Here is a 27,697-nt window from a genome sequence, read left to right as displayed (position 1 = left end):
AAACAACAGTCTCATTTTTATGTCCCCTAAAATTTTCACTAGAGTGACATTCGGAAAAAATGTATTAAGCATAGCATCTGGCTGGGCATGGTGGCTCATGCCTGTAATCCCAACACTTTGGGAGGCCGAGGCAGGCAGATCACCTGAAGTCAGGAGTTCAAGACCAGCCTGGCCAACATGGTGAAACCTCATCTCTATTACAAATACAAAAATTAGCCAGGTGTGGTGATGGTGCACGGCTGTAATCCCAGCTATTCGGGAGGTTGAGGCAGGAGAATCACTTGAGCCTGGGAGGCGGAGGCTGCAGTGAGCCAAGATCGTGCTGCTGCACTCCAGCCTGGGTGACAGAGCGAGACTGTCTCAAAAAAAAAAAAAAAAAAAACAAGCATAGCATCTGGATGCAATGTATAGAAAAAGAAAAAAGTAAAAAAAAAAAATTATGTATGTGTCCATATATACATATATAAACACAAAATATAATTTTATTAGAGTTGAAAATGAACCATGGAATATATTGCTAAATGCTATAATGGGAAAATGACATTTCCATAGCTTTTGGAAAAATGCTCTTCTAGTAATATCATGTTTATAATAAATATATTTTAATGAATCATATAATACATTCTATTTATTATAAACCCACACAATAATTTTCATTGTCTACTATAAAAAGTATCTTAGGCAATTTTACTAAAAAATATTTCACAAGTGTTTTCAACAATCATATTGTGCAATGAGACCTGTAACTGTAACTATAAAAGGAACGTAAGATATTATCATGAAGAAAATCGGGGTCTTTGCTAACCAAGATGGCAGGAGTTTCCAGAGGAAGCATTCAGTGTTGTACTAGAGTTGACTGCATTTTGTGATGTCTGAACACCAACGCCTTTTACACCTCTGCACTCCCTCTTCCTATTCTGCCCGTCTGGCCAACTGAAAAATCCTCAGTGCCCACTCCTTTGGCACCAGCTGAAAGTTCAAACCACAAGTGGGCACTCCTGCCCAAGCCCTATTCCTTAATAATCATCATACCCCAAGCCAGTCACCTATGCCGATTCCCTAGTCATATTTGGACCAACTGGGGAAGTCTACCCTGCTCTCCCCAGAAAGCCTCATTATGGAGTAAACATTTTGAGATCACATTAGTGAATGGCATCATTATTCTCAATATCCAAACCAAACTTCAGGTGGATGTCAAAGCAGTTCCAGAAGAGTGATCAAAAATTCAAATTACCAAAAAGGTTATAAGAGTGAAAATATGAAGTTTCTAGTTAATCTACCAAAGCAAAACGAAATTCCCATTCTGTGTGTTCATCCTCAAGAGAACATTTCTGAACATTAATATTTTCAAATTATGTCACTGAGCGCTACGAGGTCAATAGCAAGATTGTTATAATATTTTCATCCTGAAGTCCACACTTTGTCCTATTTTCCATATTACTGCATCAGTATTTTTGCTTCCTGAAAATGAAGGTGCCTGCCATGGGTCTTATTTGGCACACAAGAAAAAGGCACATAGAAACATAATACAGTGCATGTTTACCAACAGTGATGAACATTGAGGGTATATGATGATGAAGCTGCACTGTTACGTGATTTTCACTTTACCCACATAAGTATCTTAGGGCAGAGTAGAGAGGTAGGCCAAGTGCGGTGGCTCACGCCTATAATCTCAGCACTTTGGGAGGCCGAGGTGGGCAGATCACCTGAGGTCAGGAGTTCGAGACCAGCCTCACCAATACGGAGAAACCCTGTCTCTACTAAAAATACAAAATTAGCTGGGTGTGGTGGCACATGCCTGTAATCCCAGCTACTCAGGAGGCTGAGGCAGGAGAATTGCTTCAACCTGGAAGGCGGAGGTTGCGGTGAGCCGAGATCACACCATTGCACTCCAGCCTGGGCAACAAGAGTGAAACTCCATCTCAAAACAAAACAAAACAAAACAAACAAAAAACAAAAACAAAGAGTAGAGAGAATAACTTAAGTACTAAGTATTATTACCCAAAACCATACTTACTCAAGTGTATATACCCAAAAGTGCATGTCATTTCATTTCACACACAAAATTGTTGTGGATGCTTCAACCTTAAAAATCCTGGCCAGGCACGGTGGCTCATGCCTGGTTCATGCCTGTAATCTTAGCACTCTGGGAACCTGAGGCGGCTGGATCACCTGAGGTCAGGAGTTCGAGACCAGCCTGGCCAACATGGTGAAATCCCATCTCTACTAAAAATACAAAAAATTAGCCGGGTATGGCGGTGCACACCTGTAATCCCAGCTACTTGGGAGGTGTAGACAGGAGAATCACTTGAACCCGGGAGGCAGAGGTTGCCGTGAGCCAAGATCGTGCCATTGCACTCCAGCCTGAGTGACAGAGCAAAAACTTCATCTCAAAAAAAAAAAAGGGGGGGAATACTATGCAGCCATAAAAAGGATGACTTCATGTCCTTTGCAGGGACATTGATGAAGCTGGAAACCATCATTCTCAGCAAACTATCACAGTGACAGAAGACCAAACACCCCATGTTCTCACTCATAGGTGGGAATTGAACAATAAGAACACCTGGACATAGGGCGGGGAACATCACACATCGGGACCTGTCGGAGGGTGGGGGGCTGGGGGAGGGATAACCTTAGGAGAAATACCTAATGTAAATGACAAGTTGATGGATGCAGCAAACGAACATGGCACATGTATACCTATGTAACAAACCTGCATGTTGTGCACATGTACATTAGAACTTTAAGTATAATTTTAAAAATAAATAAAAATAATTTAAAAATCCTAATGGTGCCTTATTACTGTCTGCTATAAAGTATCCTCCTGAGATGGGATAAAACAATATTGGTAGAAAGAAGGTGAATCATTCACACTTTGGAAAATTTCAACTTTATTGTTCCAAACATGAGAAAATCAAACAGTTGCACATTATGCCAGCAGTTAAATGTGAATCCCACTCAAGAACATGTTCCATTGGTAGTTTGGATTAAACTCTCCACTCTGATTTAACTGTTCTCTCTTCCATTTGAAAAATCAGAGTACTTTTTAATCAGTCTTTGCTAAACAGCAGCTATTACTATCCAGTGGAGAAGGTGGACACCATTTCCCCTGCATCGTCTCTACTACGTAATCAGTCCCTAATAACCTCTCTTCCCATAAAAATCCCTGTGTCCTAAAGTCATGGCGTGTTCTATTTCATGGTCATTTGTAGAGCACAGCAGCACTGTGCCTGTCAGGAAAAGTATGCTAACTGCAATAAGCATGATGACTGCCATCACGGTTTTGTTATTCTCTGTCCACCTCCATGGTCTCGAAATCAGACAATCTTTAATCTGAAAAGGCAGTGTCCTTATTCCTCCAGGAAATTAGATAGAAACGCTCCTCAGCTAATGAAGTCAGCCCTGTCATCTTACTGATTCTTTCCCAGAGACCACAGTGAAAGGCCTGTAGGGAAGGCACATGAAGAGATTTCAAAGTTCAGGTTTAAGTAATAAAAACTACCCTTTTTTTTTTCTTTTGAGACAGGGTCTCGCTCTGTCACCCAAGCTGGAGTACAAATGGCAAGATCAGAGCTCACTGCTCAAACTCTCAAACTCCTGGGCTTGAGCAATCCTCTTGCCTCGGCCTCCTGAGTAGCTGGAACTACAGACACATGCCAGGGGCGTGGCTTACTTTTTTTTATTTTGTAGAGATGGGCCTTGCTACGTTGCCCATACTGATCTTGATCTCCTGGCGTCAAGTGACCCTCCTGTCTTGGCTTTCTATTGTGCTGAGATTATAGGCATGAACCACTGTACTTGGCCTTTCAAATCCCAATTTTTTTTTTTTTTTTTGAGACGGAGTCTCACTCTGTCACCCAGGTTGGAGTGCAGTGGCGCGATCTTGGCTCATTGCAACCTCCACCTCACGGATTCAAGCAATTCTTCTGCCTCGGCCTCCTGAATAGCTGGGATTACAGGCATGTGCCACCATGCCCGGCTAATTTTTTTGTATTTATAGTAGAGACAGGGTTTCACCATATTGACCGGGCTGGTCTCGAACTCCTGACCTTGTGATCCACCCACCTCAACCTCCCGAAGTGCTGGGATTACAGGCGTGAGCCACGGCGCCCAGCCAATTACATTTTAAATAACCCGAATATAACAGACCATTTCCATGTGTCCTTGCACCCTTTATACACATCATATCATTAGGTTCAATATATTTTGACTTGTTAGCCTTGGCACACACAATCCATTTGTGTGGCTTCACCAAAGATGAATGTTTTGATGTCTAGTGATTTGGTGGGTCTCGATACAGCCTGTGCCACATATAGTATATTTAAATGATTTCTTTCCAGTATAGACTCTCAGATGTTGCTTACTGCTAGAACTTATGATAGAGTTTGCCAGACTCAGATTGTAAGGACTCTCTCATGAACACTTCTCTGATGCTGTACAAACCATGAACTGTGTCTAAAGACCTTGCCACACACATGGCATCTGTAAGGTTTCTCTCCAGTATGGATCCTCTGATGATTTGCAAGGTGTGAATTCTGAGTGAAGACTTTGCCACACTCATTACATTTGTAAGGTTTCTCTCCAGTGTGAATTTTCTGATGTCGTGCAAGATGTGAAACTTGAGTGAAGACTTTGCCACATTCCTGACATTTATAAGGTTTCTCTCCGTTATGATTTCTCTGATGAACTGTTAGGGAGAACTTGTGCCTAAAAGCCTTGTCACATTCTTTACATTTGTAAGGTTTCTCTCCAGTGTGGATTAACAGATGGGTGGTGAGGCTTGAATGCCCACTAAATTCTTTGCCACATTTATTACATTTGTAAAGTTTCTCTCCTGTATGAATTCTCCAATGTTGTGCTAGGTATGAACTGCTACTATAAACCTTGCCACATTTGTTACATTTATGAGGCTTCTCTCTGGTATGAATTTTCTGATGTCGTACAAGGTATGTAATTCGACTGAAGACCTTGCCACACTCATTACATTTGTAAGGACTCTCTCCAGTATGTACTTTCTCGTGTCGCGCAAGGTATGCAATTCGATTGAAGAGCTTGCCACATTCTTTACATTTGTAAGGTTTCTCTCCCTTACGAACTCTCCAATGTTTTGCAAGGCCTGACTTGTCCCTGAAGGCTTTACCACATTCATGACATCTGTTAGGTTTATCTGCAGTGTGGATTACTTGATGATTAGGAAGGCTTGAAGACACTCTGAAGACTTTGCCCTGCTCATTACATTCGAAAGGTTTTCTCCTAATGTGTGCTTTCTGTTCTTGTGACAGCAATGGAAAGTCAACAAAATCATTCCTGTGTTTATTAAAAATGTGGGTTTTGACCCCAGAATAAATTCTTTGAAGTGGCGAAACTGAAGAACTGTGGCTGACGAACTTTTCAACTTGATTACATTCATAAATCTTCCCTTCACCTTGAAATATCTCCAGTTCTGGCAGAGGTAAGTGAAAGGTTAATCCGAGTTGATTTGTAATAGGCTTGCTTCCTGCTTGGCTTCTCACTGCACAGTTCCTCCCTAGGAAAGCAAGTAAAGAGTGTAATTTGAACCCATGGTTCTGGCATGTTTTTTGTTTTTTTTTTTTTTTTTTTGAGTTGGAGTCTGGCTTTGCCGCCCGGGCTGCAGTGCAGTGGCATGATCTCGGCTCACTGCAAGCTCCGCCTCCCAGGTTCACGCCATTCTCCTGCCTCAGCCTCCTAAGAAGCTGGGACTACAGGCATCCGCCACCACGCCTGGCTAATTTTTTTGTATTTTTAGTGGAGACAGGGTTTCACTGTGTTAGCCGGATGGTCTCGATCTCCTGACCTCGTGATCCACCCGCTGTGGCCTCCTAAAGTGCTGGGATTATAGGCGTAAGCCACCGCGCCCGGCCTCTGGCATGTTTAGACCCTGACGGAGGAACTGGAATCTGCCTCATCTGACTCAGACACTGGAAGAAATATCAGCATACTTCGTATATCACACTGGCAGTGGAAAAAACCCAAAAGGTAGGGTGATGCAATGGAGCAATGGGGAATCTGCAGGACTCAGGAGGATTATGGGTGAGTTTGAGAGGGATTATGAGTAGAGAAATACAACAGAAATTGAAAGCTTCTAAGAAAAAGCAGGATGAGCCTCTCAGGGAAAATGCGACACTTATGAGCAGCTGCATAGGCCAGGTGTGGTGGCTGTAATCCCAGTACTTTGGGAGGGCGAGGCGGCCAGATCACTTGAGGTCAGGAGTTCGATTACAGCCTGGCCAAAATGGTGAAACCCCGTCTCCACCCAAAAATACAAAAATTAGCCAGGTATGGTGGTGTGTGCCTGTAATCCCAACTACTCAGGAGGCTGAGGCCGGAGAACTGCTTGAACCCGAGAAGCAGATGTTGTGGTGAGCTGAGACTGCACCGTTGCACTCCAGCCTGACAGAATGAGAATCTGTTTCAAAAAAAAAAAAAAGTCACATGCGGTGGCTCACACCTGTAATCCCAGCACTTTGGGAGGCCGAGGCAGGTGGATCATGAGGTGAGGAGTTCAAGACCAGCCTGACCAACATGGTGAAACCCTGTCTCTACTAAAAATACAAAAAAAAAAAAAATTAGCCGGCTGTGGTGGCGTGCGCCTGTAATCCCAGCTACTCAGCACTGAGGCAGGAGAAGAATCACTTGAACCCGGGAGGCAGAGGTTGCAGTGAGCCGAGATCGTGCCACTCTGCACTCCAGCCTGGGCGACAGAGCGAGAGTCTATCTCAAAATAAATAAATAAAAGTAAATAAATAAATAAAAATAAAATAAAAGGAAAATTAGAAAATATCTTGATATAAAGGAAAATGTAAATATAACACAGCAAAACTCATGAAATGCAACAAAAATAGTGCTGGAAGGGATATTGTAATGATGTATGCATACATGAAAAATAAACAAATGGCTGGGTGCGGTGGCTCACACCTGTAATCCCAGCACTTTGGGAGGCTGAGGTGGGAGGATCTCTTGAAGCCAGGAGTTGCAGACCAGCCTAGGCAACAAAGTGAGACCCTCTATCTCTAAACAAAATAAATAAAATAAAATAAGTTATTGTTTTAATTAGTGAGGCACAGTGTCGTGTGCTTGTAGTCTCAGCTACTCAGGAGGCTAAAGTGAGATCATCACTGGATCCCAGGATCTATGATCATGCTGCTGCACTCCAGCCTAAGTGACACAGTGAGACCCTCTCTCTTAAAAAATAAATAACTAAACTAGAATAAAATAACATGTAAACAACCTAACTTTATATCTCAATAAAGAAAAAAACAAACACGGCCGGGCGTGGTGGCTTACGCCTGTAACCCCAGCACTTTGGGAGGCCGAGGCGGGTGGATTGCCTGAGCTCAGGAGTTCACGACCAGCCTGGGCAACAAGGTGAAGCCCCGTCTCTACTAAAATTCAAAAAATTAGCTGGCCATGGTGGCGTGTGCCCATAGTCCCAGCTACTTGGGAGGCTGAGGCAGGAGAATTGCTTGAACCCGGGAGGCGGAGGTTGCAGTGAGCCAAGATCACACCACTGTACTCCAGCCTGGGCGACAGAGCAGGACTCCGGCTCAAAAAAAAGAGAAAAAGAAAAAAATGAACACTAAGATAGCAGAAAGAAAAAATAAAGGTTAGAAAACAGAGAAAACAGCAGAGAAGCACTAGAGAAAGTCAGGAAAGTAAGAGTTCACACTTTGAATAAGACTGACAAACCCTTACCTAAACTAGAAAAAAGAAACGTAAAGCATACGATCGAAATAACTACAATTAGAAAGGTAAAAGAGAACATTACAAACAAGTCTATACAAACAAAAATGGAAATTAAATGAGACTCAACAATTATATAACAAAAAATATGATAACCAAGAAAAAAGTGGATAAATTTGTAGATAGACACCACTTACCAAGACTTAACAATGAAGTAGAAAATCTAAACACACCAGTAACAAATAAGACTGCTTCAGTTATTAAATACCTACCAACTACAACAGCAATGGACCAGATGACCTCAGTATAAAATTCTATCAAATACTGAAAAAAGATTTAACACCAATCCTCAAAATCTGCCATAAGGTTGACGAGGAGAACCACTTCTACACTCATTCAATGAGGCCAGTGTTACCTTGAAAGCAGAGGCAAAGGCCCTAAAGAAAACTGCAGAGCAGGCTGGGTGCGGTGGCTCACACCTGTAATCCCAGCACTTTGGGAGGCCGAGGCGGGCAGATCACGAGGTCAAGAGTTCGAGACCAGCCTGACCAACAAGGTGAAACCCCATCTCTACTAAAAATACAAAAATTAGCTGGGCGTAGTGGCATGCGCCTGTAGTCCCAGCTACTCGGGAGGCTGGGGCAGGAGAATCGCTTGAACCCGGGAGGCGGAGCTTGCAGTGAGCTGAGACTGCACCACTGCACTGCAGCCAAAAAAAAGGAAAACTGCAGAGCAGGCTGGGCATGGTGGCTCACACTTGTAATCCCAGATCAACTGAGGTCAGGAGTTCGAGACCAGCTTGGCCAACATAGTGAAACCCTGTCTCTATCAAAATATAAAAGTTATACAGGCATGGTGGCAGATGCCTGTAGTCTCAGCTACTTGGAAGGCTGAGGGAGGAGAAGCACTTGAGCCCAGGAGGCAGAGGCTGCAGTGAGCCGAGATCACACCACTGCACTCCAGCTTGGGCCACAGAGTGAGACTCCATCTTAAAACAAAACAAAACTGCAGAGCAATATTCCTGATTAATCTAATGCAAAAATCCTCAACAAAATGGTAGCAAAATAAATTCAGCAGCATATTAAAATGGATCACACCTCATGACCAAGCAAGATTTATTTCAGGAATGCAAGAAGGATGTAATTTTGGAACATTAGTCTATGTAATACCCCACAATAACAGAATAAAGAAAAAGAAATCCATGCAATAATCTCAGCTGATGCAGAAAAACATTTGAAAAACCTCAGCAATCATTTATGATAAAAACACTCGCCAGGCACGGTGGCTCGTGCCTGTAATCCTAACACTTTGGAAGGCCAAGGCGGGAGGATCGCTTGAGCTCAGGAATTCCAGACCGGCCTGGCTAACATAGCGAAACTCCACCTCTACAAAAAAATACAAAAATCAGCCAGGCATGTGGTTGAGGTGAGAGGATCGTTTGAGCCTGGAAGGTGGAGGTTGCAGTGAGCCAAGGTCAAGATCACGACAGCATGAGACACCCCTCAAAAGAAAAAGAAAAAAGAAAAAAACAACACTCAACACACTAGGAATACGAGGAACCTACTTAACATAATAGAGGCCATATATAAAAAGCCGAAAGGTAACATCATACTCAATACTGAAAGAATGAAGGCTTTTCCTTTATAACTGGGAGAGGAAGCCCACTTGGATTCTTTTTTTTTTTTTTTTTTAATTGAGCTCTTCCGGGATCCAGGTCTTTCTTGACTCTCTGTTCTTCCATCATTTAAATGCAGTGGTACCCACTTGTGCTTATTAGCTCCCTTTCATTGGTTACTGACTGGGTGCACATCCATTATTTCTATTCAGAATACCTCCCTTGGCATCCAGGGAGGACACATTCCAGGCTCCTCTGTGTGGTGGTATGATACACATATACATTGGTTTTTGTCCACAGTTCCTGGCTCATAACTCCCATAGCCCTTGCTACGGTCTTTCGTTATAATGTTGGGTTAGACCTTCTCTGCAGACCTTAAGAAAAATAACCTCTCCAACCTTCTCTTCCTGTCCTTTCACCTGCCCTAAGGCAGGACTCTAACTTTCCCCCCACCTTTCTGATTGCGGGTCTTTGTTTTTTTTTTTTTTTTTTTTTTTTGAGACGGAGTATTGCTCTGTCGCCCAGGCTGGAGTGCAGTGGCTCAATCTCGGCTCACTGCAAGCTCCGCCTCCCGGGTTCACGCCATTCTCCTGCCTCAGCCTCTCCGAGTAGCTGGGACTACAGGCGCCCGCCACCACGCCCGGCTAATTTTTTGTATTTTTTAGTAGAGACGGGGTTTCACCGTGGTCTTGATCTCCTGACCTCGTGATCCGCCCGCCTCAGCCTCCCAAAGTGCTGGGATTACAAGCATGAGCCACCGCGCCCGGCCTCTGATTGCGGGTCTTAAGACCTCCCCAGAGAGGGTCCTGCTGTATACCCTGGGGGAAGGAATGCTGATGTCACAAAGCTTCCATCAAAACCCTAGAGGACTGGGTTCCAAGAGCTTCAGGATGTCTGAACACATGGCGGTTTCCTGGAGAGTGGCACGCCCAGGGAGGGCTTGGAAGCTCCACAGACCTTCCCCCATACCTGTCCCACACGTCTCTTCATCTGTATCCTTGCAATATCCTTCATAATAAACCGGCAAACATCTCAGTGTTTCTGTGACTTCTGTGAGCTGCTCCAGCAAATTAATTGGGCCCAAAGAGGGGATTGTGGAAACCTCAACTAGAAGCCAGTTGGTCAGAAGTTTGAGGACCCAGACTTGCAACTGGTGGCAAGTGGGGCAAGTCTTGGAGACTGAGCCCTAAACCTGCGGGACCTGGCCCTATCTCCAGGTACAGTGTTGGAAGTGAGTTGGAGGACACGCAGCTGCTGTCTGCTGCTTGGTGTATGGGGAAAAACCCCCACACCTTTGGTCAGAGAAGTCTTCTTCTGTGTTGATAACTGTGGTGGTGTGAGAGCAGAGGAAAAACATGGTTTGCGAGTTTTGTGCTAAAAAACCCTGAGATACCAAAATGTGTGATGCTCAAGTCCCTTACTATTGGCCTTCATATCCATGGTTTCTAAACCTGCAGATACAGAAAGCCCAGAAAGACCAGGCCACGGTTAGAAGCATAGAATTGTCAGCACCAACCACCATCCTCCAGGAAGGGTACAGGGGCTGGAGACTGAGTTAATATCAATCATGCCTAAGTACTGAAGCCTCCATACAAATTCCTGAGAGCTTTCACATGCTGAACACATGCGGTGGGCCTGGAGGGTGGCACAGCCAGTGAATCTTCCCACATGCCTCGCCTTGTGAATCTCCTCATCTGGCTGTCCATCTGGATCCTTGGAAACATCCTTCCTCATGAACCAATGAACATAACGAAGTGTTTCACTGAGTTCTGTAAGCCACCCTTGCAAAGTAACCAAACAGAAGAAGGGGGTCGAGGGAACCCTGACTTGTGGCTGGTTGGTCAGATGGAAAGGTGACAACCCCGCTACTGGCAATTGGTGGCTTAGGTGGGGGACAGGCTTGGGAACTCAACCCTTAGCCTGTGGGATGCAACTCTAACTCAGGTAGATAGTGTCACCAATGAGTTGCAGGAAACCCCAAAACCGGTTGTTGGTGGGGAGAAATCTCCACACATTTTGGTGACCAGAAATGAAGCATTCTATACCAAGTGGCATGTGAGAGTAGGAAAATCACTGACTTTTTCCCACCTCAAACAGACCTGAACAGACAAAGAGGGCTTGAAACAGCTCCATGCAGTTTCCAGGACCCAGCTGCAAAAGACAGCAGCCTGTGTTTTCTCATCTCCCCATCAGGTCTTCCCAGTACAGGAAATGGGCAGATCATGAATAGGTCAAGGAGGCAGGTCTACGCAGACCTCAGCTCTGATGTATAAGGACAGAGAACTGAGCATCAGATAAAATCCCATACAGAAAGAGACCACAGGGGAAAGGGACTCCTTTGAAACAGCGCTCTCTGTGACCCTCAGAATCAAGGACTAAAGAGTTGACAGAAGCCACATGACAGGGTATTGTCCATCATGATAAAAGCCCTTGCTTTTGCCTCTGTTTGGGCTGCAGGAACACTGCAGGGCAAAAACATAAAACTATTACCCATCTAAACGACAGCGTGGGCCGGGCGCGGTGGCGCACACCATAATCCCAGCACTTTGGGAGGCCGAGGCGGGCAGATCACGAGGTCAAGAGATTGAGACCATCCTGGCTAACAAGGTGAAACCTCGTCTGTACTAAAAATGCAAAAATTAGCTGGGCATGGTGGCAGGCACCTGTAATCCCAGCTACTCGGGAGGCTGAGGCAGGGGAATCACTTGAACCTGGGAGGCAGAGGTTGCAATGAGCTGAGATCACGCCATTGCACTCCAGCCTGGAGACAGAGCGAGACTCCAGCTCAAAATAAATAAATAAATACATATATACATAAAGGACATGGTGACAGGTGGGAGTAAAGAAAGATTTCTCTTAAGAACTCACAGGATTTAAACTCTTATTTCTCCACACAATTCTCCCACTTATAGAGAGTTTCCCAAACATGATTTAATAGTGTGGCTCTGGTAGGCATGGGGCACATGCCTATAATCACATCACTTTGGGAGGCCAAAGCAGGAGGACTGTTGAAGCCCAGGAGTTCAAGGCTGCAGTGAGCTATGATGGCCACTGCAATCCAGTGTGGGGGACAGAGACTGTCTAAAAAAAAAAAAAAAAAAAGTTGTGGCTTTCACTCTATCCATCTGAGCTCTTACCTGTGTTGATATCTTTGATACCTTCCCACCTATCTGGATTTTTTGCTACTTTCATTTCATTCTCCACAGTCCAGGGCTCTGTCCTTTGCTTCATCATGGAGATAACACTCAGGTCAGGAAGACAGATTCCTGTTTATAGAAGAAAGAATCAAGATGTGCTGTGATGTCTCCAAAATCCAAGCCCTCTGTTTAGGCAGGAGACATGATATTAAAAATTAATGCTTTTACGCCAGTTAGAATGGCGATCATTAAAAAGTCAGCAAACAACAGATGCTGGAGACGATGTGGAGAAACAGGAACACTTTTACACTGTTGGTGGGAGTGTAAATTAGTTCAACCACTGTGGAAGACAGTGTGGCGATTCCTCAAGGATCTAGAACCAGAAACACCATTTGACCCAGCAATCCCATTACTGTGTATATACTCAAAGGATTATAAGTCATTCTACTACAAATAAATAAAAAAACTAATCAAGGATTCAAGAAAAACATTTCACAAATTCACCCACAGACTGTCTCCTTCTGAATGCTTAGGGAACCCTGTAATAATTGGACATCGAACTCTCTTCCAAGAACTACAGAATCAAAAGCACAGGGGTAGAAAACAGGGAACCGGATATTTTAAAAGTTTGTCATAAGGTTTTATGCACACTTAAACCCAGGTACCACCCAAAGGTGTATCATGAAGGATACAGAATGTCTGAAGAAAGGGGGCATTTCAAGTCCAGAAAGCATACGGGAGCTTTTCATTTCTGAGTCAACAGGGTTTCTTTTTTTTTGAAACAGAGTCTTGCTCTGTTACCCAGGCTGAAGTGTAGTGCATGATCTCGGCTCACTGCAACCTCCACCTCCTGGGTGCAAGCGATTCTCTTGCCTCAGCCTCCCGTGTAGCTGAGATAACAGGCATGCATCGCCACACCTGGCTAATTTTTGTATTTTTAGTACAGATGGGGTTTTATCATTTTGGTCAGGTTGGTCTCGAACTCCTGACCTCAAGCAATCCACCCACCCCAGCCTCCCAAAGTGCTGGGATTACAGGCATGAGCCACCGTGCCCAGCCAAGTCAACAGAGTTTCAATCTCAGTCAAGCAATGCAGGGGCTCCCAAGAGGCACAGAAGGGCAAATGCGGAGATACTAAGGGCAGACCCCAACTTCTGGAGGGGCATTATCCTTACCCAGGGAGACCAGGTTCCTGTAGTTCTCCAACATCACATCCCTGTATAAAGCCTTCTGCACAGGGTCCAGGCATTTCCACTCCTCCTGAGAGAATTCTATGGCCACGTCCCTGAATGTCAAGTGTCCCTAAAATAAAAGATGTATTTGACCAACAGGGTATGGAGAGAGTAATTATGTTCACACAAAATGAGAAGAGGGTTGTAAGGATTGACTCAACTGAAGTGCTGATGTGAATATTCTGACATATCCACATTAAGGTATTTTTGAGCTAGTTATGTGTCTGTGATTGAGTTTTATTATACTTTTCCATAAAAAGTTATGATATTCTTTAAACTAGTGTAGATTTTTTATTCAATATCTACCTGAGCTGAAGACACCAACTACTTGTATTCTAGCTCAGGTAGATAATGAGTATCACTTGGTGTGTCGAACATAACACCTAACACTTCTATAGAGATAATTGTGGGTTAATTTTGTGTCTGGGCATTAGAATCAAACCTAAAGAATCAAACAGTTAAGTAACACATCAGCATTAAAAGTAAACGGACAATTACCTGAGTAAAGTTAAGTGCATGGACAAAAACCTGAATCTGCATAAAAGGTCATTATATATGCATACACATGTATCCTCCTCATAATACGTTACTATTCTTACTGCCATTAACTCATTAACGTGATAGTGTAGAACACATTTTTTTTTTTTATTGACAGAGTCTCAGTCTGTCACCCAGGCTGGAGTGAAGTGGCACAATCTCGGCTCACTGCAACCTCCGCCTCCCGGGTTCCAGTAATTCTCCTGCCTCAGCCTCCCGAGCAGCTAGGATTACAGGCATGCGCCACCATACCTGGCTAATTTTTGTATTTTCAGTAGAGACAAGGTTTCACCATGTTGCTCAGGCTGGTCTTGAACTCCTGACCTCATGCGAGCCACCCACCTTGGCCTCCCAAAATGCTGGGATTACAGGCGTGAGCCACCGCACCCAGCCCAATAGTGCAGAACACTTATAAGGTCATGGAAAGTATTTCAGATGTAATTTCAACTGTTCAAAAATATAATTTTTTTTTTTTTGAGATGGAGTTTTGCTCTTGTTGCCCAGGCTCAAGTGCAATGGTGCGATCTTGGTTCACCACAACCTCTGCCTCCCAGGTTCAAGGGATTCTCCTGCCTCAGCCTCCCGAGTAGCTGAGATTACAGGTGTGTGCCACCATGCCCAGCTAATTTTGTATTTTTAGTACAAATGGCCTTTCTCCATCGGTCAGGCTGGTCTCGAACTCCCGACCTCAGGTGATCCACCCGCCTAGGCCTCCCAAAGTGCTGGGATTACAGGCGTGAGCCAACATGCACAGCCAAAAGTGTTGGCTCACGCCTGTAATCCCAGCACTTTGGGAGGCTGAGGCAGGCGGATCACGGGGTCAGGAGACCAAGACCATCCTGGCCCACATGGTGAAACCTGTCTCTACTAAAAATATAATAATTAGGCGGGTGTGGCGGTGCATGCCTGTAGTCCCAGCTACTCGGGAGGCTGAGGCAGAAGAATCGCTTGAACCCGGGAGGTGGAGGCTGCAGTGAGCCAGAGGCTGCAGTGAGCCGAGATCACGCCACTGCACTCCAGCCTGGGTGACAGAGCAAGACTCAGTTTCAAAAAAATAAAAAATAAAATAAAAATAAAAATAAAAAAATTCTTATAAAATGATGTTGTACCTTAACTATAGGCTTGCTTATCCATGTACTCATGCAAACACATCACATGTACACACTTACACACACTTAGCTTATAAAGTAATACACATACAATTTACACATCAGATGAAATAAGGAGTTGTCTCTCAATGACCTATTTTTTAGATGGTATTTGTCATCTTTTTAAAAAAAAATTCTTAGAGACTGGGTCTTGCTATGTTGTCCAGGTTGGGGTGCAGTGGGTAATCATAGCACAGTACAGCCTTGAACTCCTGATCTCAAATGATCCTCCCTCCTCAGCCTGTAATCCCAACACTTTTGGAGGCTGAGGCGGGCGGATCACCTGAGGTCAGGAGTTCGAGACCAGCCTGGCCAACATGGTGAAACCCCATCTCTGCAGAAAATGCAAAAATTAGCTAGGCGTGGTGGCGGGCACCTGTAATCCAAGCTACTCGGGAGGCTGAGGTAGGAGAATTGCTTGAACCCAGGAGATGGAGGTTGCACTGAGCTGAGATCACACCACTGCACTCCAGCCTAGGCAAAAGAGTGAGATTCCGTCTCAAAAAAAAAAAAGGTAAATCATGAAAACAAACATAGAAACTTGAACTCAAGTCACAAATACCTATTTTCAAATATATAAATATGTTTTAAAATTTATGTGAGGTCTCACTATGTTGCCCAGGGTGGTCTCAAACTCAAGAGATCCTCCCATCTCAGCCTCCCAAGAAGCTCAAATTATAGGCTTATACTACTGCACTAACCCATTGCTTTGTCCATTAAAATTTATTCTCTAGTGAGAATTACAAACCACTGCTCAAAGAAATCAGAGAAGACACAAACAGAAAAACATCCCATGCTCATGGATAAGAAGAATCAATATAATTAAAATGACCATACTGCCCAAAGAATTTACAGATTCAGATTGAAGGCTAATCCTAATGACATTCTTTGCAGAACTAGAAAAAAACTATTTTAAAATTCATATGCAATCAAAAAAGAGCCTAAATAGCCAAGGCAATCCTAAGCAAAAAGAACAAAGCTGGAGGCATCAAGTTATCCAACTTCAAACTACACCACAAGGCTACAGTAACCAAAACAACATGGTACTGGTACAAAAACAGGCACAAAGACCAATGGAACAGAACAGTCAGCCCAGAAATAAGGCCGTGCATCTACAACCATCTGATCTTTGACAAAGCTGACAAAAACAAGCAATGGGGAAAAGACTCCCTATTTCATAAATGGTGCTGGATAACCAGCTAGCCACATGCAGAAGATTGAAGCTGGACCCCTTCCTTATACTATATACAAAAATCAACTCAAGATGGATTAAAGACTTCAGTGTAAAACCCAAAACTATAAAAACCTTGGAAGACAACTTAGGCAATACCATCCTGGACACAGGAATGGGCAAAGATTTCATGACAAAGACACCAGAAGCAATCATAACAAAAACAACAATTGACAAGTGGTATCCAATTAACTTTTAAGAGCTTCTGCACAGCAAAAGAAACTATCGACAGAGTGAGCAGACAACCTACAGAATGGGAGAAAATTTTTGCAAACTATGCATCTAACAAAGGTCTAATATCCAGCATCTACAAGGAACTTAAACAAATTTACAAGAGAAAAACAACCCCATTAAAAAGTGGGCAAAGGGCCAGGTGCGGTGGCTCATGCCTATAATCCCAGCACTTTGGGAGGCTGAGGCAGTTGGATCACCTGAGGTCAGAAGTTCCCAGACCAGCCTGGCCACCACAGTGAAGCTCCGTCTCTACTGAAAATACAAAAATTAGCTGAGTGTGCTGGCAGGGGCCTGTAATCCCAGCTACTCGGGAGGTTGAGGCAGGAGAATCGCTTGAACCCGGGAGGCAGAGGCTGCAGTGAGCTGAAATCACACCATTGCACTCCAGCCTGGGCAACAACAGCGAAATTCCATCTCAAACAAACAAACAAAAAAAGTGGGCAAGGGACACGAACAGACACCTCTCAAAAGCAGACATACATGTAGCCAACAAGCATATGGAAAAAAAGCTCAGTATCACTGATCATTAGAGAAATGCAAATAAAAGCCAGGCGCGGTGGCTCACGCTTGTAATCCCAGCACTTTGGGAGGCCGAGGCAGGCGGATCACGAGGTCAGCAGATGGAGACCACGGTGAAACCCCATCTCTACTAAAAATACAAAAAAAAAAAAATTAGCCGGGCGTGGTAGCGGGCGCCTGTAGCCCCAGCTACTCGGAGAGGCTGAGGCAGGAGAATGGTGTGAACCTGGGAGGCGGAGCTTGCAGCGAGCCGAGACCGCGCCACTGCACTCCAGCCTGGGTGAGCAAGACTCCGTCTCAAAAAACAAAAAAAGAGAGAAATGCAAATCAAAACCACAATGAGATACCATCTCATTAGTCAGAATGGCTATTACTAAAAGTCAGAAAAGGCCCAGCGTGATGGCTCACACATGTAATCCCAACACTTTGGGAGGCTGAGGTGGGTGGAGATGGTGAAACCCCATCTCTACCAAAAATTCAAAAAATTGCCGGGCGTGGTGGTACGCATTTGTGGTCCCAGCTACTCAAGAGGTTGAGGTGGGAGGATTGCTTGAGCCTGGGAGGTAGAGTTGCAGTGAGCCAAGACTGCACCACTGTACGACAGCCTGGATGACAGAGCGAGACTCTTGTCTCCAACAAACAAACGAACAAAAAAAGGCAGAAAAGATTTCCTGAATTTTTATTGCAGAATTTACCAGGTACTTGTGCACATTAATACATGATTTCTGTGGGCAGCTGCTCTAATCCTGGTCCACAGAGAGCTGACAGTGCATCCAGATGTGGCCCCTGAACAATCCCTGCTGCCCAACAGCACTGACACCACAGGACCCTCACCCCATCTCCATCCATGTCTGGGTGTGAGCCCTTCCCAGGACCATGCCCAGTGCAGCCTCTTCCCAAGTTCATGTCACTGGGTCACAAAAGATGGAATCTAAGCGAGATGAGAGGGACTGAAGGAAGGCATGGGTGAGTGCGAGCAAAACTGTCAGGCAGGACGCTTCAGACTCAGAGAAGATTCTCAACTCCAGCACCCAGCATTTCAGGAAGAAATAAGAAACAGAACAATCTACTGAGAATATCACTTTACCTGAGTAAGTGGCATCCCTGACTCCTCTGCTTTCCTCTTCTGGGCTTCTCCTTCAAATAACATGACTTTTTTTTTGTTTTTTTTTTTTTGAGATGGAGTCTCACTCTGTCCCCCAGGCTGGAGTGCAGTGGGGCGATCTCAGCTCACTGCAAGCTCCACCTCCCGGATTCATGCCATTCTCCTGCCTCAGCCTCCCAAGTAGCTGGGACTACAGGCTCCCGCCACCATGCCCAGCTAATTTTTTGTATTTTTAGTAAAGACGGGGTTTCACCATGTTAGCCGGGATGGTCTCGATCTCCTGACCTTGTGATCCACCTGCCTCGGCCTCCCAAAGTGCTGGGATTACAGGCGTGAGCCACCGCGCCCGGCCAACATGACTCTTTAGAAGTCAATCCTGAATGTCAAAAATATGCTGTTTAGGGTTTAGAATCAACATACTTTCTTGCTGTGCCACAACCACACACGTAGGGAAGACTTCACCCTGTGGAAACACGGTCCTCTGCTGCCCACTGCGTCAGAGTTGATGCCGGGACAACAAACTCCTACAGGAAGAACAAGTGAGTTTTTGGCCCCTTTCTTCAGAACCCGCTCCCCTCCTAGAGAAGCCCACACACAAGCTGCAGCAGTGGGGAGCTGGGCTGGACTAAGCTCCCCTTCAGGGCGCAGACCTGGCTCTGACCAAACCCCATGCAGAGCACAGCCCCCCTCACACCTCTTTGCGAATCAGAGGCTGAGCTCAGCCTTCAGAAATGAGGACACGGCTTCGGTGCTCAATGCTGGATACAGAATATAGTAAAATCCCTTTATCCAAGGGGATATGGTGCAAAACCCCGAGTGAATGAAACTTGGAACAATGCTGAACCCTATTTACTCCACTTAAAGGATGCATGTGACAGATTCTCACTGGCATATCCAAATTGCCAACATCAATGCTCATGTGCTTGGGGGACATGTTAAGTAAAATAAGGATCACTTAAACAAAACCAATGAGATACCACAAAATTGGATCTGATCAAAAAGACTACTATTAAAAACAAAACAAAAAAGAAGACTATTAACGGATTAATGGGCAGACAGAGTATACAGTGCGTGGGGTCTGTATCCATGGATTCAACCAATTATAGACTGAAATAATTTTTAAAAAAGGAAGCAATATACCAACATAAAACAGCAATAAAATAAAAATAATACAAGAAAACAACCCAGTATAACAAGTATTTACATAGCATTTATATTTAATTAGGTATTACAAGTAATCAGATGGATTTATAGTATATGGGAGGATGCGGAGGATGTGCGTGGGTTATATGCAAATACAGTCACGCATTGCTTAATAACAGGGACATGTTCTGAGAAACGCATTTTCAGACCATTTCATTACAGAGTGAACTTACACAAACCAAGATAGCATAGCCTACTACACATCTGCTATATATAATACAGCCTACTGCTAAAAACCTGTAGGGCATGCTATGTCCTGAATACTATAGTCAACTGTAACAATGGTAAGTACTCGTAAGTCAAAACATATCTAAATATAGAAAAGGTACAGTAAGGCCAGGCACGGCGGCTCATGCCTCTAATCCCAACACTTTGGGAGACCAAGGCGGGTGGATCATCTGAGGTTGGGAGTTCGAGACCAGCCTGGCCAACATGGGGAAACCCGGTCTCTATTAAAAACACAAAAATTAGCCAGGCATGATGGTGGGTGCCTGTAATCCCAGCTACTCGGGAGGCTGAGGCAGAAGAATCACTTGAACTCAGGAGGCGGAGGTTGCAGTGAGCCAGGATTACGCCACTGCACTCCAGCCTGGGTGACAGAGTGAGATTCTGTCCCCCCCCCCAAAAAAAAGAAAAAAAATACAGTAGTCATATGGTATAAAAGTTTAAAAAATGGTACACTTGCCTAGAGCACTTACCATGAATGGAGCTTGGAGGACTGGAAATTGCTGTGGGGGAGTGAGTGAGTGATGAATGAATGCGAAGGCCTAGGACATGACTGTACACTACTACAGGCTTTATAAACACTGCACATTTAGGCTGCACTAACTTCACAAAAAATACTTTTTTCTTCAGTAATAAACTAATCTTAGCTTACTTACTGCAACTGTTTTACTGTATAAACTTTTAAATTTAACTTTTTGACTCTTTTGCAATAACAGCTTAAAACACAAACACATTGTACAGCTATACAAAAATATTTTATCTTTTTACCTTAATTCTCTAAACTTTTTCTTGTTTTTAATTTTTTTTTTTTTTTTTGAGACGGACTCTCGCTCTGTCACCCAGGCTGGAGTGCTGTGGCGCAATCTCGGCTCACTGCAAGCTCCGCCTCCCGGGTTCACGCCATTCTCCTGCCTCAGCCTCTCCGAGTAGCTGGGACTACAGGCGCCGGCCACCACGCCCGGCTAATTTTTTGTATTTTTTTTTTTTTTAGTAGAGACGGGGTTTCACCGTGGTCTCGATCTCCTGACCTCGTGATCCACCCACCTCGGCCTCCCGAAGTGCTGGGATTATAAGCGTGAGCCACCACGCCCGGCCTAATTTTTTTTTAACCTTTTTAAACATTTTTGTCAACAACTAAGACAAAAACACACACATCAGCCTAGGCCTGCACAGGGTCAGGACCATCGGTGTCACTGTCTTCCAGTGCCACATCTTGTCCCACCAGAAAGTCCTCCTATGGTAACAATGGTTTCTCCCGGAGGCCTCCTGAAGGACCTGCCTGAGGCTCTTCTAGAGGCGTCACTCCTTTCAGAAATACATCCATGGCGGTTTGCTTGCTTTGTTTCTTTTGTCTTCCTAAATGTTCTTATGAGCAGATAATGCATCATGGACCTTCCTTTCTATTAATGAAAATCTTTAGGTGTTGGTGCCTATGTTTTCAAACCTTTTAAGGAGCTTTTCAAGGTCTGCAAAAGCTTCTGCTATATCTTTAACTGTGAATTGCCTTGAGAGTACTTTCTTTTTCTCCTTCAGTTTCCTATTGGCTCATTCTCTTTTTTTTTTTTTTTTTTTTTTGAGATGGAGTCTCACTCTGTCGCTCAGGCTAGAGTGCAGTGGCACGATCTTGGCTCACTGCAACCTCCACCTCCTGGGTTCAAGTGATTCTCCTACCTTAGCTTCCCAAATAGCTGGGACCACAGGCATGTGCCACCACTCCTGACACTGACCTCAAGTGATCCACCTGCCTCAGCCTCCCAAAGTGCAGAGATTACAGATGTTAGCCACCGTGCCCAGCCAGTTCCCTATTCTCTTGCCTCTTCTTCAGCTACATGTTCCTGTATCAGTTCCAATGACTCCTCATTAACCCATTCCTCATGAACCACCTCTAAGAGATTCTCAATGTCATCTTCCTCCACATCCAGGTTAAAGCTGTTTGGTAACACACTAGGTTCGTTTCCGCCAGCATCACCACAAATACAAGGAATGCACTGCACTATGATGTCATGACGGCTCTGAGGTAGCTAGGCAACAGGAATTTTTCAGCTCCAGTGTAATCTTATGGAACCACCATCATAGGCGTGGGCTGCTGTTGACCGAAATGTCCTTATGTGGCATGTGACTGTATTATGCAATTTTATATAAGGGTCTTGAAGATCATCTGATTTGGGTAGTCTTGGGGGGGGATCTTGGAAGCAAATCTTATGTGATACCGAGGGATGACTATATAGGGGGACATACTGGACAAAGAGATGATTCAAGTCCTGGACAAAACAGAGTGGGACAGTGAGAGATTGTATCATCCTACTCAGAAGGGTAAGAAATTTAAAACTTGTGAATTCTTCATTTCTGGAACTTTCCACGTAATATCCTCGGACTGTGGTTGACCATGAGTAACTGGAACCTCAAAAAGTACACTGGCAGATAAAGAGCAACTACTGTAGAATCAACTTCAAATATTAAGGCTGGGCCCAACCTGAGTATGTGAATGGGAATCTCAGGTAAGAGGCTGGGGGCACAAGACATGTATCTGCACTCCAATGTGAAACCAGGGGTGAGCTCCACTCAGACGGTGCAAGCCCATCACACCCCCACCTTCTGGCTCTGCTCTACCCTTGGGTCTCGTTACCAGGATTTAGGTACTGGACAGCAAAAGAGCACAAAGAAACATCCAGAGCAGGCAATGTGGACCACAGTGGGGGTAAGGGTGTAGCTGGAGTGTTAAATGTAGGGTAGAGAGGAACGCAGAAGCCTCCATGAAGAAGGTAATATCAGAACAAAGACCTGGGGAAGAAAAGGTGTTTGCACCTGCAGCTGACAGGCTAGAGATGTCCAGGCAGAGGGACAGCCCAGGTGGAAGCCCTGAGGCAGGGGCAACCCTGGCCCCAGGAAAGAGGCCTGTGTGGCTGCAGCAGAGGGAACGAGGGGGACACAGGCAGGAGATGAGCCCAGAGAGGTCCTGGGACGCAGATCACACAGGGATGAGGCCGCCAACATTTCTCTCCAATACTTCAAAAGAATTTCAAAAACAACAAATTTCCTCATCTGTTTTAGTAAATATGTAATTATTTATGTTATAAATTAATGTACTTATAGGCTGGCATGGTGGCTCATGCCTGTAATCCCAGCACTTTGGGAGGCCAAGGCGGGCAGGTCACGAGGTCAAGAGATCGAGACCACCCTGGCCAGCATGATGAAACTCCATCTCTACTAAAAATATAAACAATTAGTCGGGCGTGGTGGTGCACGCCTGTAGTCCCAGCTACTCAGGAGGCTGAGACAGGAAAATTGCTTGAACCTGGGAGGTGGAGGTTATGGTGAGCCAAGATCGCGCCACTGCACTCTAGCCTGGTGACACAGCAAGACTCCCTCTCAAAAAAAAAAAAAAAAAAAAAAAAATTTAATGTATTTACAATGTAACATCTTACATATTTTGAACATATGACAAGTTCAGCTAAGCCCCAGGAAGTACAGGGTCACGCTCATCTGAGATGTGCAGGACTGCAGGGGAATGCATTTGGGGAAGTTCAGAAAGTGGCACATATGAAGGTGGAGATGCCTGTTAGATGTCCCAGCAAAGAAGTGAGGGGACAACTGAACACAGGTTTCTAGATCTCAGGGCAGAGGTCTGCAAGGCACATGGAGACAGGTAGATGGGGTTCAAAGCCATGAGATGAGATGATAAGGAAGGGTAGTGTGTGTGAACAGAGATGAGAAGAGTTTAGAGATCTAAGCCTATTCAACATAGGGAAACCCAGCCTGTACTAAAAAATAAAAAAAGTACGGCCGGGCGCGGTGGCTCACGCTTGTAATCCCAGCACTTTGGGAGGCCGAGGCGGGCGGATCACGAGGTCAGGAGATCGAGACCATCCTGGCTAACACAGTGGAACCCCGTCTCTACTAAAAATACAAAAAATTAGCCGGGCGTGGTGGCGGGCGCCTGTAGTCCCAGCTACTCGGAGAGGCTGAGGCAGGAGAATGGCGTGAACCCGGGAGGCAGAGCTTGCAGTGAGCCGAGATCGCGCCACTGCACTCCAGCCTGGGTGACAGAGCGAGACTCCGTCTCAAAAAAAAAAATTAAAAAATAAAAATAAATAAAAAATAAAATAAAAAATAAAAAAAGTACTCGGGTGTGGTGGTGTGCACCTAGAATCCCAGCTACTTGGGAGGCTGACGCAGGAGGACCTCCTGAGCCCAGGAGTTCGAGGCTGCAGGGAGCTATGACTGCACCACTGCACTCCAGTCTGGGTGACAGACTGAGACCCTGTCTTAAAAACAAAAACAAAAACGAGAAAGACCTACATCATGGGACACTCTCATATTCAGAGAAGACAGCTTCGGGAGACACCAGCAGAGGAAACTGGTAAGACAAAAATCTGAAACAAAGTAATTAAATAAATTTAGAGATGTCTTCAAAGCTAAGAAAAAAGAACAGGGAACAATCAGCTGTGCAACATGTTGCTAAGACGAAAAGATGAGGATAGGAAATTCAAAACTGGACTTTGAAACACAGAGATCACTGGTGCCTCTGGGAAAAAAGGATCAAAGGAATGGTGGAGGTGAAAGTAATTGGAAGGGGGTAAATCAAGAACTGGAGGCAAGACTGAAGACAGAAATATAAACAAGATTTTAGTGTACTGTGTTCTCAAACGGAGCAGTGAAAGAGGGGTACTCACTACAGGGAGAGATGTAATTAATAGAATATTTTTTGTTTTAATCATGGAGGAGTGGCAAGAAAATAAAGGCTTCATTCCGTGCCTTTTTTTTTTTTTTTTTTTTTTTAGACAGTGTCTCACTCTTGTCACCCAGACTGGAGTGCAGTGGCGTGATCTCGGCTCACTACAACCTCCATCTCGGCTCACTGCAACCTCCACCTCCCGGGTTCAAGTGATTCTCCTGCCTCAGCCTCCGGAGTAGCTGGGAATACAGGTACGTGTGACCATGCCCAGCTAATTTTTGTATTTTTAGTAGAGATGGGGTTTCACTGTGCTGGCCAGGCTGGTCTGGAACTCCTGGCCATAAGTGATCCACATGCCTTGGCCTCCCAAAGTGCTGGGATTACAGGCGTGAGCCACCACACCCAGCCAGTGTGTCTGTGTGTGTTTTGATGGACAATACCTCCATGTGGGTACACTAACCAAAGTAATTCCTTGAAGTAAATATTGGTGATGCCACAGAGGAAGGATGTTACAGTGTCCTGAGACTGTGAGTAGGGCTGGCACATGGTGCACAATCGCAGGGTCAGCAACAGCCAGGGGGAGGGACAGACCATTCCCAGTCACTACTGTGCAGAGATCACAGGCCCTGATACAGGTGGGTGGGCCGGTTGGAGATCTCTTCCCTTTACTAGTTGAGACGGAAATGTGCACGTGTTTTTCCCCATACTGACCAGTTCTCTGGCACACTCCCAACTGGATGACCCACAATTTAACTCCATTTTGATAGTATCTACCTGGAAATAGAATCAAATCCCAGTTAAGGACTCAGTCCCACAAGACTGCCCCTCACTTCAGATATGGATAAAATTAACGATTTCCAAAACACACTCCTCTGTTTTGATTTGCTAGGATGGCTCTTCCATCTGTATCCTTTGTAATAACCTTTATAACTGATAGTAAACCTAAGTAAAATTTTCTCTGAGTTCTGGGAACCATTCTAGCGAATTAGTAAAATGTGAGGAGGCCGGGCAAGGTGGCTCAAGCCTGTAATCCCAGCACTATGGGAGGCCGAGGTGGGCAGATCACCTGAGGTCTCAGGAGTTCACGACTAGTCAGGCCAACACGGTGAAACTCTGTCTCTACTAAAAATACAAAATTAGCCAGGCGTGGTGGCGGGCGCCTGTAATCCCAGCTACTTGGGAGGCTGAGGCAGGAGAATCGCTTGAACTCAGGAGGCTAAGGTTGCAGTGAGCCGAGATTTTGAGCCCCTCTCCTCTCCCGCAGTTTCTCCCCTTCTTCCCTCTATTCCTTCTTTTCCACTTGATCTGCTCTGTCTTGCAATTTTTTTCCTCTTGTTGCTCTTTCTCTCCAATCTTTTGATTGTCTCCAATCTCCATATATTTCTGCCTCTTTCTTCTCCCATCTGTGCTCCTCCTGTTAAATTCCCTCTTCTCTGTTACGCCCCCTTGTCCCCAGTGTCTGGCAACCCCAGATCTCTGGGGTGGTTCTCCCTCTGCTCTCCTTGTCACCGGCTGCCCCCTCTTGCTGTCCCAGCACCACGCTGCTCCGTCTGCCCTGGCTCTAAATCCCTCCTCCTCTCCCCAACTTTGTCTGAGGAGCCTCCCGCTTTGCTGCCCCTCTCCCTACCTTGCTGTCCTTCATCTGTCTAGAAACAGAACTTTTCTCTACATTTCTCCAGTTGCTTTTCTCTCCCTGCTACTTCCTGGGGTGCTTCTTTCACTTTGCAAATCTCTCACCCTCCCTCTGCGTTGCCGTCTTGTTATGGATCTCCCTCATTATTTTCTCTCTAAATTTTTCTGTTTCCTCTACCTCGCTCTCCATCTCTCTTTCACTACACATTCACAGGGAGGGGACTGGAATAAAATGCACACCTCCTCAAGAGCACAGTTTCCAGTGGGAGGAATTTGGGACGGAAGAACACTGGGTGCCCTAAGATAGGTCCCGGCCACCTCCCCCAACACGGGATCAGGAGAAGCCGTGACTGCGAAGAGGCCTGGGGACAGAAGGGCACGGCCCAAGGAGGACTAGGGCGGCAGGCAGATCAGGGGTGGGGTCTGCAGAATCTCCAGGCCAGGCAGAGGACGCGGCCCCTCCCGAATTGCGGCCGCGGCGCTGCGCCCCAGGGGCCGACAAGGGCGAGGCTTGGGACCCGGAGGGCGTGGATCCGCCTCGCAGGTGGGGACTTTACGTGGCGCGGGGCTGGCGGAGGGGTCACTGAAGGGTTTTAAGCAGAGAAACGGCGCGAAAGCAGCTGCCTACACGGCCCTACGGCAGAACGACCGGGGACAGAACCAGCCCTAGGGCGATTTTAACACACAGGGAAGCGACCCCCAGTATTCTGAAGGGACGCATGAATTTACTCGGGGTGGAGAGAGCGGTGCGGGGATTTTAAGGTCTGTACCGCCCCCCACATCCCGGGTACAGAAGCGTGAGGACACCGCTAAGCGAACACTTAATCTAAACAAAGGAAAACTCACGCGCCGCAGTTGCGCCATATCTCCTCGCCATCCACTTCCGGGTCTGCAGGCGGCTGCGCGCGAACGGAGAGGCCAGGCCGGGGCGTGGCCAGCGACGCGGTGGGCGGGGCCTGAATGCTTATGGGCCGGGCCCCGCGCTTCCCTTCTCCTATCTCTGGGCGTGTCTCGGTTTTCCGGATTTTGCAAGCCACACTTGACAGTCAGGCTGGAGCCGCTCCACGGTTTGTGACTTGCGATCTCAGTAGGAGGGTCAACGTCTGTTTGGATCCAGGAAAGTTCCCACAATTAAAATTAAGGAATTCAATTAAAATTTAGAAATTTGATTGAAAAGCCCTTAAATTGTCTGTGAAAGGAATGCAAACTAAAATACAATATGCAAACTCAACCTGTGCAGAATGTGTAATTTCATGCTGACGCCCCACAGAATAGCATAGAAATCCTCTCCATTTCTATTCCCCATTCACTCTGGAGAAGAGAGTTCCAAAGAGTTTCCTGGGCCACATCTGGGGCGTGGAGTACTAAGGCCAGTGAGAAGTCAGGTCACCAGCTGTTGCTTTTAAAAAAGCAACAGAGGCCGGGCGCGGTTGCTCACGCCTGTAATCCCAGCACTTTGGGAGGCCGAGGCGGTCGTATCACTGGAGGTCAGGAGTTCGACAC

General features: G+C 45.6%; 1 protein-coding gene across 2 annotated transcripts; it reads right to left on the bottom strand.

The window, feature by feature from the left end:
* Positions 1-585: 585 nt before the first annotated feature.
* Positions 586-27,095, bottom strand: ZNF766 (zinc finger protein 766). 2 transcript variants are annotated; one of them, XM_030821204.1, is made up of 5 exons: positions 27,041-27,064; positions 18,442-18,983; positions 13,629-13,755; positions 12,454-12,582; positions 3,841-5,527 (listed from the first exon to the last, which is right to left on the bottom strand). In XM_030821204.1, the coding sequence occupies exons 2-5, from the start codon at positions 18,502-18,504 to the stop codon at positions 4,395-4,397; spliced, it is 1,452 nt and encodes a 483-aa protein (XP_030677064.1). In that variant the 5' UTR covers positions 18,505-18,983; positions 27,041-27,064; the 3' UTR covers positions 3,841-4,394. The 2 variants fall into 2 exon arrangements, with proteins under 2 accessions (XP_030677065.1, XP_030677064.1); XM_030821205.1 differs by lacking the exon at positions 18,442-18,983 and having other exon boundaries at positions 586-5,527; positions 27,041-27,095.
* Positions 27,096-27,697: the final 602 nt, after the last annotated feature.

Source organism: Nomascus leucogenys, chromosome 10 (assembly GCF_006542625.1).
Source record: "Nomascus leucogenys isolate Asia chromosome 10, Asia_NLE_v1, whole genome shotgun sequence".
NCBI classification, from domain to species: domain Eukaryota; kingdom Metazoa; phylum Chordata; class Mammalia; order Primates; family Hylobatidae; genus Nomascus; species Nomascus leucogenys.
Note: the sequence above shows the minus strand (reverse complement) of the source record. Positions and strands in the feature narration are given on the sequence as shown.